This window comes from Macrobrachium nipponense, chromosome 35 (genome assembly GCF_015104395.2).
Source record: "Macrobrachium nipponense isolate FS-2020 chromosome 35, ASM1510439v2, whole genome shotgun sequence".
Classification (NCBI taxonomy): domain Eukaryota; kingdom Metazoa; phylum Arthropoda; class Malacostraca; order Decapoda; family Palaemonidae; genus Macrobrachium; species Macrobrachium nipponense.
In genome coordinates this window covers 30,491,073-30,506,531 of record NC_061096.1, presented here as the reverse complement: position 1 = coordinate 30,506,531, position 15,459 = coordinate 30,491,073, and the positions used below count along the sequence as shown (strand labels likewise).

The window sequence follows — 15,459 nt, the reverse complement described above, 5'->3', positions numbered from 1 at the left end:
CTTTATTGCCTTAGAGTTTAGAGAACTGGAGCGTCGCAACTGTAAAGTTCTTCATAACCCTACTTCCAACTACACACTTGCGGCCCCACAAAAAACAAACACACAAACATAATATATATATATATATATATATATATATATATATTATATATCTATATATGTATATATATATAGATATATAGATATAGATGTAGATATATATATATATATATATATATATATATATATATATATATATAGTATTATATATATATCTACATATATATATAGTATATATAGTATATATATCTATATCTATATATATAATATACATATATATATATATATATGATATATCTAGTTATCTTACATATATATATGTATATATATATATTATATTATATTATATATTATGTATTATATATATATATTATATATATATGATTATTTTTTTTTTCGATATAAGCTATAAATATATATATTATATATATAATATTATATATATATATATATATATAGTATCTTATATCTTATATACATATATGTATATATATAGTATATATCATATATATATATATAGTATATATAGATATATAGATATATATATACAGTATATATATATATGATATATATATCGTATATATATATATATATATATATATATATCTATCCTATAATATATACGGTATTTATATATATATATATATATATATATATATATATATATATATATAATATAGATATATAGATATAGTATACATATATATATATATATAATATATATATATATATATATATATATATATATCTATATCTATATATATCGTATATATATATATATATATATATATATATTATATATATATATATATATAATATGATATGTGTGTTTGTTTTTTTGTGGGGCCGCAAGTGTGTAGTTGGAAGTAGTGTTTATGAAGAACTTTACAGTTGCGACGCTCCAGTTCTAAACTCTAAGGCAATAAAGGAGAATAAATTCTGCTGGACCTTGAAACATAATTTATTCTTTGTTAATGATTCTCTTTCATGATGCTAAATGTAAATGTACTCTATGGGTCCAAACAGTTGTCATTATTAAATGCACATTCGCTTGAACACGATTATTAACAATTTGAAAGTGATTAATGCTAATGATGATTACCATACCTCTGTTTCATGAGTGGAAGCTCGGAAATGTTTTGTATGATTATATATATGTATATATATATATATATATATATATATATATATATATATATATATATATATATATATATATATATATATATATATATATATATATACATATATATATAAAATCATACTTATGCAGATAGATAAATAAGGCCTCAACATAAAGAAGTGTAGGAGAACGAACAAGAGACAAGAGAGAGACAGCGTGTGAACCGTGTTCCACGGTTTAACGGGAGATTTCCTCAAACTTTACCAAGATTCGTTACAGAATCACGGTGAAACAACAATCAAGATCATTATGAAATAAAAATGTATGAGAATTAATGTTCCATGTTAATTCCCACTTATTTTCCTCTCATTCAACCCCCGCCAGTTTTGTTTTTGTTTTTTTTAATCATTCGGGTCTCTAAAAGATAACGACATCGCACTCTCCTTGGCATAAAATATTTAAGTGGTCTGATTAGATTGTGCATATTGTTTATACACACACACACACACACAAACACAAATATTTCATTTTACAATATCTTGCTAATTCATAAGAACAAGGAAATGTTGGTTTTCCCGCATTTCCCTTACCGTTATAATAATTATGATATCTATAAACTCATCGAAAAAATCATTCATTTTCGTAACACTCGCCTTCTTTTATTCTCCTAGATAATTTCATCATCGTCGAAGTGCAGCAGTTTCAAAATTATTGGTTTTCTCTTCTTTCTCGCTGCCAGTGATATTGCATCCGGTCTCATAACAGCTACCCGTCATAAACATTTTCCCCATTTTCTTCCCTTTCTATCCTCCCTGTTCAATAGTGTTTCTTTTCCTTATCATCAGGCACGCATGCATTGTCCTCACTCTCATTTGTTCCACCTTTGTACCTAGCGAGAAAACGAAACGAACCCTGTTAAGAACGTTAAGTAGAGTTCCAATAATGATAAGAGCCATTTTGAAAGGCTCCAGCATAAACAATAACGCCCTTTTGCTAAGTGTATACAGCACCCATTCGATACAGTAATTGCTTGGCTCAGCCCCTAAACAAAATGTCTTTGTAACTTTTCCCAGTCAACACTAATAGCGTTGGTAAATTATTTAGAGGTTACACTGGGTTTCAATTTTGTCGAGAGCGTCCGTTCTTTACAGGTTATGTACAACATGTCGAAGCCCTTTAGCCTATTTGCAGAGTAGCTACTTGTCAGTGTTATGGCTGCTGTTGACATTATGGAGGCGTAGATATTGATGGTAGATATCGTTCCTGAACAATAAAAGAAACTATATATATATATATATATATATATATATATATATATATATATATATATATATATATATGTATATGCATGTACATCCCTCAGAGCAATATAGCCTTGAAGATAAGAACAAGTATAGACAACTGAAAACAGTGTTGTCGCAGAATAATTGAAGTCACAATTGAAATGCCACTCCAAGGTAAAATATGATATATCTTTTTTTCATGAAAAAAAAATAGCAAGCAGAGAAAATATTTAAGTTTTCATTATTTCACATAGAAGTTGAAATAAACTACCTAGTTCGAAGTACTGTAACATGTAGATGACATTAACAACATGTGCTACAGAGCCATCGTTCAGTCTGGGAATGACTTCAGTGTTAAGTACTGATGACCTAGGGAGTTCCTGTATCAAATTGTAGCCTGACTTAAATTCTCATCAGTTTTTGTTTTCAGAAACCCAACACCTGGCAAGTCCTTGGCATTCACCTGGGAAAACCCAAAAAGAATGACCTGAAGAAGCTAATAATAACGGCAGAAGTTCCAGAGTCTTCTAAGGATTAATGATCTCTTAAAGGCGTGACTACATAACAACTTATGAACTTTCCTTTGAAACTAAATGCCCAGACCTAATATTCATGTTATTTCATAGAAACAATCCATAGATAACGTCCCAGATTAAAGGTTACATTTTTCTATGGTATGGTGCCTGCTCGGGAATGCTAACTAAAAGTCCATGCGACACTGTATGTATAAAATATGTCCATACCACAACGGCACAGGGAAATCCAAATTTCATAAGTTGTAAAAACGGTGGAAACATTACGGCAGCGCTTGAGTTTGAAACTCGCATCTCAGCCAATATTTGATACACCTAGTGACCTCAAGTTCTAAATCATATGCTACTGGCAGTCAGTCAGATTTTTGTACTTTATCTTGGGAAAGAAAACTATGTTCACAATACAATAATACCCAGCAGCGACCTTCCTCCATGAAGGAGAAGGGCATTCATTGATAAGATACAAGCTTTTTCGTCAAACTTTTCCTCAATATTCCCTTATCATATTAACTATCGCACTAATACACTAATGTATCCAGTTACATTGAATCTTAGGTATGAAATGTATCTTATTGTTATTACTACACACATGGGTCGTTTCATTCATCAACGATTTGTTGTACCAGCTATGCATTTACATACATACATACACGCTTACATAAACACATTTCCATATAAAAAAAACTTGCACTAAGATTTGAAAACGCAAGTATTACAAATATATATTTTGGCTACTTTTGTACCTATTATATTATTTGTATATATCGTTACAAATATACTTATATATAAGTATGTCTATATATGTGTGTGTGCGTGTGTGTATATGCGTTTTGAAACTTGAAACACATAAAAAATATTTCAAAACCTGTCGTTTCAAATGCCAGAATCTGGGCAATGAACAACTTAAAATCAGCTTCCATGAACTTTCATGAGTCATAAATACTTTCGTATTGCTGAAACTTTGCGAGTTCATTTCCAGCCAGCAGATTGACACAAGGTGATAAACTAACACTGCAGATGAAAATAATTCAGGGCCAGAAAGGCGTAGAACACTTTGTTTCATTTCTCTATATTCAAGAAAATACATCACTGAAGTTTTTAAGATGGTCACTTCATTCACTTAAATTTATACATTGTCAGCAAGAATACTCTACACCGGTCACCTGTGCTTCCCAAGCAAATTCATTCTTCTGAATATTCAAATCTTTTCGGCCCCATGCCTTTTTACTCAGTATTTTCACTGTCCTAATCTCGTTCTCTTTTCCAATCACTCTTCTTACTTTGGTCATGATCAACAAACTTACATACAGTCATATCTATTCATCTTTACGGTTTATCACAAACATTCCCCTCACTCCAAGCACATTTCACAAATAAGTTGATTGATTACGTGAGAATCTGAATCAACACAGCTGAAAATAACCATGAAACTGATAAAATTATAGAAAAGAGCATAAATACGATTTTTTTTTTCATGCTAACATAAACAAGTTTTTTTCTGAAGATATACGCATATGAATTTGCTGATTTTTTATTTTACTCGTGAAAATAATCATATGTAGTCTTTGATAACAAACATGAAAATCTCCATGGCTGGAATATTTAAACAGCTGCAATTCTTTGAGGTACATCATGGTATTTTCCGACACCCGCAGATCAGTAAGTAAATTAATGTTTCCTCGTCGACTTACTTTCGTTGAATGGGCAAGGTTACATTAACGCGTCACATCCCTGATGTCTTCTTATCATGTTATATGTATGTATGTATGTATGTATGTATGTATGTATGTATGAATTTATATATATATATATATATATATACATATATATTATATATATATATAATATATATATATATATATATATATATATAATATATATATAGTATATATAATATATGCGAGAGAACATTAAAGATGATTTGAAGAATTCCCCATAAATTTCTTGTGACGATGAATTTTTACCTTGTTACAACATAAAATCGTTTCCGAAGCGGTGCGTTGGAAGATGAAACTGTTAGGAGATGTTCTTGGCAAAAGTACATCCTCTAAATACAGTAGATCGACAGATAAATTGTTAACAGTGGTTATCGAGTTTAATGCAGGCGACACAAACAATCAATAAAAGTTATCCCATCCTGTTATTTCTGTTTCCATTGTCATGCCTACAGCAATGGATGGTTCGTGATAGAACTTCATTTAACAGAATACAGTGCCCAACAGCCATAAGAAAGGTTTTGCCATATCACTTACACTTGTCAAGGAGACCATACCATGAAAAGATATCCTGATCCCTCTCGTATTTACTTGTTTAACTATACATTTGTAGTTGTATTTTTATTTTGGTTACGCCAATGGAACATCCATCATTACCCGAGAAACAAAACATTCTTCTTGGGGAGGAAAAATCGTATATTTGAAAGGTAAAGGGCCCCATACACTGAACGATTGCATGAACGATTGTCTGTATCATTCACACAAAACATTGTGTATGGGCTTGTCTGAATGCAAAAGTGGGCGGAGTTTCGTGGTCTGAACGATCTCAACGGGAATCTGTCACGACCAGGTTACCAAGTTTTCTCGAGACAAAATCTTTGTTCAGACTGAAATCGGTGCAGAGATCGTTCATACTGTCTGAATAGTGTGTGTGTGTGTGTGCGTGTGTCGATATGATTACCCTTTTGCCCGGTTATCCTTTGCACTGACGCAAAAGGAAATTTGGATGAAATTCTAAAAAATACAACCTTCCTCACTGTGATTTTGTTGCTAGGACTCTCTTGCAATTAACATAGGCAGATCGAATATACCTCGCAATTTAATAGTTACTACTTTCTGCTACAAGTAGCTACGTAGCCACCGAGTTGCACAAAGAGAAAAGACTAATTTCCTTTTAAAAGTACAGCAAATTGCATGAAAAGGTATAGAATTAAGTTCGGGAAGTTTCTGGTGTATCATGCAGTGTATTATGCAGTGTACTTATCCGAATAAGGTCATAAAACAATGAAGAAAAGGTAAAAGCCCTTGATGCATTTATCAACTGCTGCAACTTTGTCTACTGTCTGTATGAGTAAAGTGACTCGGGGTGATCGTTCTCTCTCTCTCTCTCTCTCTCTCTCTCTCTCATTTCTTCTGAAAACTTAGAAAACGGTTGGAACAGATTACTATGCACATGTGAAGCAATAGTAGGTAGAGAAAGAATGACTTCGCAAAGCTCAAGTGCAAATTGAAGAATAAATTACTTATTAATACGGTGCATCATCATCTTGCAGAGGAGTAGGTACTAACAATTTTACACATTACGTGCTACAAGATCACGAGTCCCATTTTTCGATTATAAGTCATTATAAAGTGGAACGTTCTTATTATTAACACAATTTCTGAACAATTACGATTGATTAAAGGAAGTTTGTTACATATGAAGTCTGACATTTAGTTAACTAATAGCGGCTACTTAATAAACTTATATTGCATTACTGATCACGCCAAACTGATCGCAAGCACATACACATGAAATGGATTACAGACGTATAAAAATATTCGCATTTTCGCAGTGCGTCTCATCCTAATTCTCTGCGCGGCTTCTGCCTTGACGGCAGCCACTTTCACGCCGTTAGAGCATCTGGAGGAGGGGGACGAGAAGAAGCTCTACGACGTTGGCGACCTAGTGGTGGTGGAAGTTGCCCAAGGAAGGATTGTCGGCCAAGAAAGGATCCAGTCCGATTACATATACCATTCCTTTCAAAGTATTCCTTACGCTAAGCCTCCGACTGGAGAGAGAAGGTTCAAGGTATCAAGAGACTGTACTTCATTACCAAAAGGCTTTTTTTAATGCGTGTGATCTCTTCTTTCTGAATTGCCCTTTACCTCCCCTTGCTTCTTCCCAATGAACACCATATTCCTTGGGAACTTGAATTCCAAGTCAATGGCCCGTCTGGCCTTGTTCCATATGAAAAGGGTTCATCTGAATTATAATAATTATCATTTTTCCTATGACGCCTTGAAAATTTTAAAAAATACGCAAAGGGTTTACTTATACAAATTTGTCGTTGCTATCATGGATCCGTTTAACCATAACAATGTTGAAAGCTGTAGAGCCTATCAGTTTTGATATTTGAGTGACAACTATATATCTGTAAATACTGACGATGAGGACATTCATAGGCAAATACTACATATTATTCATAACTCATTATCATTAGATTTCTTTCAGGATCCTGAACCATCAGATCCCTGGGAGGGCGACCTAAATGCCACACTAACTCCTCCGAAATGCCCTCAATTTGTCGTCATGGGGCAGGAGGACTGCCTCTTCCTGAATATCTACACACCGCCTGTGAGTCTGAAACTGAACAGTATAATTGAACGTCGGCTATAATAAGAATTCAATCATATAAAAGCCTACGCTTTCACTAGCTCACTTAATTTGGATGGAAAGGGAAGCGTGACTTTAACTATGAGAAAAAAAAAGTAAATAAAATTATAATTCAGCCAAAACTCATTACTGATGGAAACACTTTTACAATTGAATTTATATGTATTATTGAATCTATTTTTTTTCACAATCAATCTAACCTTTAATTTTCTATAAGTAGTGAGTGCAAATAAATTATATCCCGTAGATAAAGGCTGCACGTGGTTACCAATATTTTACTTTTGCCCTCTAAATGAGGTTTCATAACAGCGTCTTAAAACTGAAAGACGAGGATAACTTACTATCAAAATTTCAAGTAGTTTTTTGAAATGGTACGAACTGTAGAGGTGATTCACGATAAATTTCCGATCTGATCATCCCAGAAGTATGCATAAATGAACATTATAAATTATATCGTCGCCATGCGAGAAATACTAAAACAAATGTAAAAGTTTTCGCGCAGCTAACCTTCATGGTAATAAATAATTCAATTAATCGTTGCAATTTGCTCATCTTTTCAATTGCGGCGGTGTCCAGTGCCACGAAATCATGTTAATCACCATGTGAAGTATTTGCATGATCGATTGTAGAAAAAAATATTGTTCGCTTCTAAGAAGAACGAGTGACTCGGTCTTTTCATTTTATGGACTTTATATAATGTTTACATTCACATCCATATACTTTTTATATTCAGGTTCGTCAAACCTTTTCCACGATCAAAAGGCAATAGTACGCTCAAATCCATATGATTTTTTCCCCTCATCAAAGGACAGCATAGGTAGACTGGAACCACTACCCGTCATGTTTTTCATCCACGGCGGTGGCTACTACCTTGGATGGTCAAACCAATACAGCGGAGTTCACTCTCTGTTGCGGCATGACGTCATCGTAGTCACAACGAATTACCGGCTTGGAGTCTTAGGTAATGGCAAAGGGTTCCAGCCCTATCCACATGCCCTATAATTGACCGATTATCCTTGTAATGTAGTATTAAAAATTATTCCTTGTTCTTTTTAAACTTAAACCCCACCGGGATTGGACTACGGGGCCACAGCAAAGTGTTGATGTTGTGCTCACATCATTTCTGATATATAAATACAATAGCATAATGGGCATAAAAAAAATTACCCGTGATAGTTAAAACTTAGTCTCTGGAACTCGGCACGCCATGCCATAGTTGATATGCTACAAAGAACGTCTGTTACGCCTCGTGGGTTTTTACCACTTAATGCGTGTGGCATCTGATACGCTAGTATCTTTATAAACAATACTATGGTTAGCTTTTATCACTGATTGATTATTTTGTGCTTATTTCAGTATAAATTAATGACTAGTGTTATTCTTAAGCTCAAGCTATAGTTATTCGATAGACAAGAAGTTGCGGATTCATTTAATGTTCAATATGAACTGGCACTGTCAAATTTATATTAGACTGTTGTTTACAGATGAATATGGTCTTTACTAGCAAAGAGTTTTGCTGTCATAATCACGGGGTAATTTACATCAATCTTAAAAATGAAAAAAAAAATTAATATTTACCTCTACATCTTTGCAGGATTCCTTTCCACCGAGGATTCAGCAGCACCGGGAAACTTGGCGCTAAAGGACCAGGCCCTCGCCCTCCGGTGGGTCAATGAAAATATTGCGGCCTTTGGCGGAGACGTCGGTAGGTCAGTACTCATTCATTATTCAGGTGGCTCCCTCTAGGGCCAAACCGCGATTCACTCGCGCCCGTGAAGTAAATATTCTATTAACTGTAACACAGACATAAGAAAAATTAAAATAAAACCGTTATTACAAAAGAGCAATAATTATACCATACAAGAATGCCAAAGTCATAGATCAAAATTCAAGGCCGAAAGTTTTAGTAAAGATAAAACTTTTTAAAACTCGTTTCAAAATTCTAAAATCTGCGATGAGAGGAAAATGACAAACTAGGCGGCAACACTGCTTGTAAATATAACTCCAACAGTACACATACATATATATATATATATATAATATATATATATATATATCATATATATATATATATATATATATATATATATATATATATATATTATATATTATATATATATTTATATATGTGTATATATGTATATATATATATATATATATATATATATATATATATATATATACATATATATATATATATATATATATATATATATATATATAATATATATCTTTCATTTACACTTTCAGTGTTCGCCTTCCTACTTTTTTAAATTTTAATTTACTATATGCTTATGATATCTACCTCTTAAGTTTATTCTGCCGCAATCTCTTCTAGTGGAATAGTCTTATTTTCCTTCGTTCTTGAAAGTACTCATGAGCTTCAGTTTACAGCCGTTGTTTTTTTTTTTTTTTGTTTTGTTTTTCTTTTTTTTTTTTTTAATAATCTCATATTTCGTTTTTCAGAATTACCATCTTCGGAGAGAGTGCTGGCGCTGCCTCAGTCCATTATCATCTACTAACACCGTCATCCGCTGGTTAGTTAGTATATGTAATCGGTTAACTGCATTTTCCATGCACCGGCCTTGACTGTGGAGAGATGAATCAAATTGAAAACAATTATATGAATTAATGCTAAGAGGAGGAAAGCCATATTTCTTTCTTTCTTTCTTTTTTACTGGATATTTGCTTCCTAAATATCGCATTTTAAAATATTTGCATTAGATTCTTTAAGATGAATAATAATCTGCTATCAGAGAATAAGAAAATAGACTACGATCATAAATAGTGTTGTAGAGATAGATTAACATTTATACCTATATTTAAATATATATGAATATATTTGTAATAATTACATATATGTATACATTTTATATATATAAATTTACATATTATATATATATATATATATATATATATATATATATGTGTGTGTGTGTGTGTGTGTGTGTGTGTGTGTTGTGTGTCATAACATTCCATACAGTGAACGCTGGAATGTTTAAGTCTAGAAACCCGGGATGATGGTGAGAGTGAGATTGGAGTTAACTTGATTTGTGTGTATTTTCAGCGAGGTTTTCCTGGGTTCAATTTAGTGCTCTGACCTGCACGTGACTGACATTCTTTGCCTCTGAATTTTACCTTCGCAATTAATCAGTAAAAGAACAGGCTTGCAATGGAAGAATATTACGAGCACTTTCAAAAATAGACTAGTTTCGTGAAAACCCATTATAACGCTGTAGAAATAGCCAGTGAATTTTGTCAATTGTGATGGGTCACACCAGGGTGAAATAGTATTTGGGCTACCAATCTCATGCGTCAAAAATTACTGAGAACCGAAAGGGTTAACACATTCTATGGAACAACCTGTTTGTTGTGAAATTATAATTCAATTTAGTGTCCATAGGAGACTTTCCAAAATTCTACCAGAAATCCGTAAACAATTCTAGGAAACATGGTCAACCAGTATTAAGTAATGCCATATTCTTAATCATTAAATCTGTCTCATTTTTCCTATTTTTGACAATTGAGCTGAACACAATTTTAAGAAAAAAGCATTTTCTAAAGATGGCATTAAGTAATGCCATATTCTTAATCATTAAATCCGTCTCATTTTTCCTATTTTTGACAAGTGAGCTGAACACAATTGAAGGTAAAAAGCATTTTCAAAAGATGGTATACGATTAGATGTCAGCTACTGTTATCTTTCAGTTTGCTTTTATACCTTGAAACAATAATAAAATTAGAGCATGGAGAACAATAACAAACGAAAAATATCCCAATCCAATTAGGTCTGTTCAGCGGAGCTATCATGCAGAGTGGATCAGCACTTGCTCCTTGGAGTAGAGGCAGGGATTTCAAGAGAGTGGCGGAACAGATTGGAGGAAGGTACGTCCACCAAACGGCCTTTTAAACTCAAATGTTGCTGATATCAATGACTTTTTATTTTCCGTTAGATATTTTCTGCTTCGTCCCTAAAGGTAATCATTTTCGTTTCGAGTCAAATCGACATTTAAAAAATTTACTAGACTTGTGTTTATCTGCCTGGTACACCAGCTGTCATTTGGTCGTTCATGTTTGTCTAAAACCCCATTAAATTTCAAATTCACAGACAACAATTAACCCAGATAAAAATATTTTTGTTTTTCCTTTTAATCTATCATTCACATTTCAACTTCTGGTTATCTATTGGTCGTGATCTCAAGTCTGTTTCATTTACCATTTGACATTAACTTTTCATTTATATTTATCGCTTAGGTTCAGCTGCCCGACTACATCTAGTGACGAGATGATTGCTTGCTTGCAAGGAAAGGATGCTCATCTCATTGATGAGCAATACGCTGAGTTCATTGTGAGTATCTGGCCGAGTAAAACTAGAGCTATTATTATATAAGTTCTTCCTACAGTGTTAGAAAGTTTCATCTGTATTTCTAGACGGAGTCATACTAAGAATCTTAGTGACGTTCGATAACTTTCCAACTTACGAAAATTATATTTAACTAGAACTTACAATATTCCACGATGAAACCTATTTTGTCTTACCTTTAAAGTGGAAAGAAGCCTAGCACATGTTACCAAAGCATTATACATTAAGGAAGAATGTATGGAATATGACTTTGGCTTAAACCCAATATGTACACTAGAACTTCTATATAGACCACTGCTTCCTTGAATTTTGAAGACGGATAATCAACATATTTAGTGTTTAGAGGTTTTCTCAACCATTAACGTTTTACTTATATACGCTATTTCTGCGTTTTCCTTAGGAATTCAATTTCCAGCCATTTGTCTTTGCCCCTCGAGTTGATGGAGACTACATTCCAGGAGAACCAGTCACACTGGTGAAGGAAGGAAGATATCATCACGTACCGATGATGATGGGAAGCAACAGAGATGAAGGAGCATTACTTTCACAAGGTATGGAGGGATGGCAAAATTTAGATAAACAGGATTTCAGGCGCTAATTCCATGCTTATCAGAAATTATATGACAACTTGACGAACTGCTGAATAATTGAAGCGCCTGAAACCATCTCCCGATAATACCCGTATTACTCCGGCAGACCTTGCCAAGATTAGACAATATGCAAGAAACACAGGTAAACAGAATCTATCGTAGCTCTTTCTCCTTCGCTTAGAAATGTACTGGGACAGAGCAATAATCAAAGTTTTGATTGAGGACTTCCCTAAGAATGGGCCCGCTAGCCTAGAGCTTTATGACGACGAAGACCCATTAAATACATCCACTGCAGTCTATAACTACTACCTCGGAGGCCTCAACTTCGAATATGAAGATCTTGGAAACGTAACTAAGGTAACTTCTGCTTGGAATTTAGTAACTGGCATCAAGTGTCATTTACCGTAGCTGATATTCCTCATATTCCTGAATTTACACGATACGATCTTTCGTTGACGTGTATCTTTCATTTTCCTTCAGTATGTTTTCACAGCGAATCAAGTAATTATTTGGAATTCTACCCAAATCCATTAGTTATGAAAATTTTGGTGTCTGTCAAAAGCAAACTTGCCAGTTAGATAATACACACGGAGAGTTTCTTTCCCATCATATAATGAATAACCTGTTTTCCAATTTTCAGTTGTATACTGACAGGCTCTTTGGAATACCAGTCGATTGGTTGACGCAACTTTTAGATGAGCAAGATGAAGTCTACAGATGGGAACTTAGACACAGGGGTCAACATAGCATCATAAACTTTCTCCCGTTTATAAATAGAACTCTCTCTGATCCATGTAAGCTCACTTTATCACCCTTCAGGTTTAACGGTGGTGTTACATAAATGGGTTTTATTTTGTTTTTTAGTAAAAGACCCTTACTGGAGAAATGTTCCATTTTCTAATTGCTTTTTAATCTATAAACTCTTAAATTCTTTCAATTATATTCAGCACTTTTTGCGCGATCGAATTGTATAAAAATGAATAGGGGTCTGAATACGCAAATACTAACAAATTCCTTTGGATAACAAAGGACAGTGCAGTCAGTACTAATATCAACAGAAAAATACAAAAATAATCTTTATCTCCTCAGATATTTGCCATGGCGATGACCTGTCTTACTTCTTCCATCCTAGTATATTCGGAACACCAACTACCGAAGAGGATATGCTGGTCAGTGATCTATATACTACACTGTGGACTAACTTTGCCAAGACGAGGTAAGTTATGAAAATGGAACTGAGAATTTTTTTATGTACTTCTATGAGTCTAGTGCTAATAAAGACCCCAGTGACACGGGCTATTTCTAATAGCGATGAAACTTGCAGTTGAAACGTGTTCTCATAACAGAACCGTTATGAAAACCCAATGAAATATTAAATAAATAATATGTCTTCATTCACACAGCACTTGAAATTACTATCGACCAATGATAATAACCAACATTTTCTAGAAATTGTACTATGGATAAGTACTGAGAATCTAAAGTACTGAGAATCTAAAGTACTGAGAATCTACAGAGCTCCTATTTCCTCGCTGGACGAGTGGTTTTCGCGCTCGGCTGGCAATCCGGTGGTACGAAGTTCGAATCCCGGCTCGGCCAACGCGAAATTTATTTTTGGTGATAGAAATTCATTTCTCGAATAAGTGTGGTTCGGATCCCACAATAAGCTGTAGGTACTGTTGCTAGATGACCAATTGGTTCCTAGCCACGTAAAAATATCTAATCCTTCGGGCCAGCCCTACATAGGAGAGCTGTTAATCAGCTTGGTCTGGTAAAACTAAGATATGCTTAACTTATTTTTACAGAGCTCCTCTGTCAAATGATCATCTTCCTTTATCAAATGAAAACCTAAATAAAATTCTTGTTAATTTTTTTTTTTTTCAGAAACCCAACACCTGATGGGTCCCTGGGATTCATCTGGGAAAAAACAAACAGGAATGACTTGAAGAAACTATTAATAAAAGCAGAGCTTCCTCTTCAAATGGAAACTGATATAAACGCAATAGACAGAGCCTTCTGGGAGTCCCTTCCTTTAAGAATTAATGATCTCATGAAGGCATAACTGAAAATTTTGTTCCAGATGCTCACTTTGCTTTCTTTGAAACTCAATTCCCCTACGTATTATTCATGTCAGTTTATAGAAACCATTTATAGATAACATCCCAAATAACGGTTACATTTTACTAAATATTAAGTCCATTTGACATTGTATGTATGAAAATGCCCGAACCATAATGATACAAGAAAATTTAAATTCTATTATATGCAAAAACCATGGAAACATTACGACAGCACTCAAGTTTCAAACTGGCACCCCAGCCGATTGTTGACTCCCAGTGATTTCAAGTTCTGGAAGCAAATGAGTCTCACCAGGGAAATACGCCTTTCTCCCCACATTTTCTAAAGCATATATTTCTTCCAGGTTAACTTTGCGATTCTTCTTAAGAAGCCCTCAGAATAAGATAACTCAAGCTTATCTTCATTCTATCACCCAAACATGTCACTGTCATTTTTCTTGCTCATTTGGGGCCTGAGTGATCATTTTCTGATGTCAAAACATGGCTGTTCTTGATCGGTAATGGGGCGGTAAAAATCTTTCAGAGGATTTTGATATTTCAAATTCTGCAATAATTTTTTTTTCTTACCAGTGTCACACTAACTTCAAATTAGTGTATTTCAAGTTTAAAGGCCTATTCACTAAAATAGTTGAGCATAATTAATTTATTTTACTTGGACTTATTCAATGCCAGCCCTATTTTGCTCATTTCTTGCATTATCAGTAAACCTTCAATTTCAAGTTTCATGTCGAATCCTCAGGAGTTAAATGGATTAAAAAATAATTAAAGCAATTTCCATAGCACTGGAAATATTTCTTAAGAAAATTACGCTGTCCGCGTCGTTTATATACGCAGACCCAAGAGTTACTTACGTGCACAGTTTACAAATAAGACTATATGATAAGTAAAAAAAATTAATATTTATATCCACTTAATTATTTGTACTACGTTGGATTTTTTGTCATGATTTACTGCCGAAATCAATGACGAATTCTGTAAACGATGCTGACAATAAAGAACATTCAATTTTACTTCCCTGATTTTCCTTTTAATTTGTCCTCCTCTTAGAAAAACGACCTGGTTGCTAAGCTAATGTCGAA

The 15,459-nt window shown here is 33.7% G+C and overlaps 1 protein-coding gene across 1 annotated transcript; it reads left to right on the top strand.

Annotated features, from left to right (window-relative positions):
- Positions 1 to 4,564: 4,564 nt before the first annotated feature.
- Positions 4,565 to 15,390, top strand: LOC135208545 (venom carboxylesterase-6-like). Its single transcript, XM_064240849.1, has 13 exons — positions 4,565 to 4,637; positions 6,529 to 6,764; positions 7,188 to 7,310; positions 8,157 to 8,310; positions 8,944 to 9,058; positions 9,816 to 9,886; positions 11,138 to 11,234; positions 11,604 to 11,697; positions 12,113 to 12,263; positions 12,484 to 12,659; positions 12,943 to 13,096; positions 13,392 to 13,518; positions 14,187 to 15,390. The coding sequence occupies exons 1-13, from the start codon at positions 4,568 to 4,570 to the stop codon at positions 14,362 to 14,364; spliced, it is 1,746 nt and encodes a 581-aa protein (XP_064096919.1). The 5' UTR covers positions 4,565 to 4,567; the 3' UTR covers positions 14,365 to 15,390.
- Positions 15,391 to 15,459: the final 69 nt, after the last annotated feature.

What these genes read in the sequence shown, in the direction of transcription:
- LOC135208545 (XM_064240849.1), top strand. Translation starts at nt 4,568, where the DNA reads ATGGCTGGAATATTTAAACAGCTGCAATTCTTTGAGGTACATCATGGT. An exon ending in ATCTTGGAAACGTAACTAAG is followed by an intron (nt 12,660 to 12,942) that starts GTAACTTCTGCT and finishes TCCAATTTTCAG; the next exon opens with TTGTATACTGACAGGCTCTT. An exon ending in TAGAACTCTCTCTGATCCAT is followed by an intron (nt 13,097 to 13,391) that starts GTAAGCTCACTT and finishes TTATCTCCTCAG; the next exon opens with ATATTTGCCATGGCGATGAC.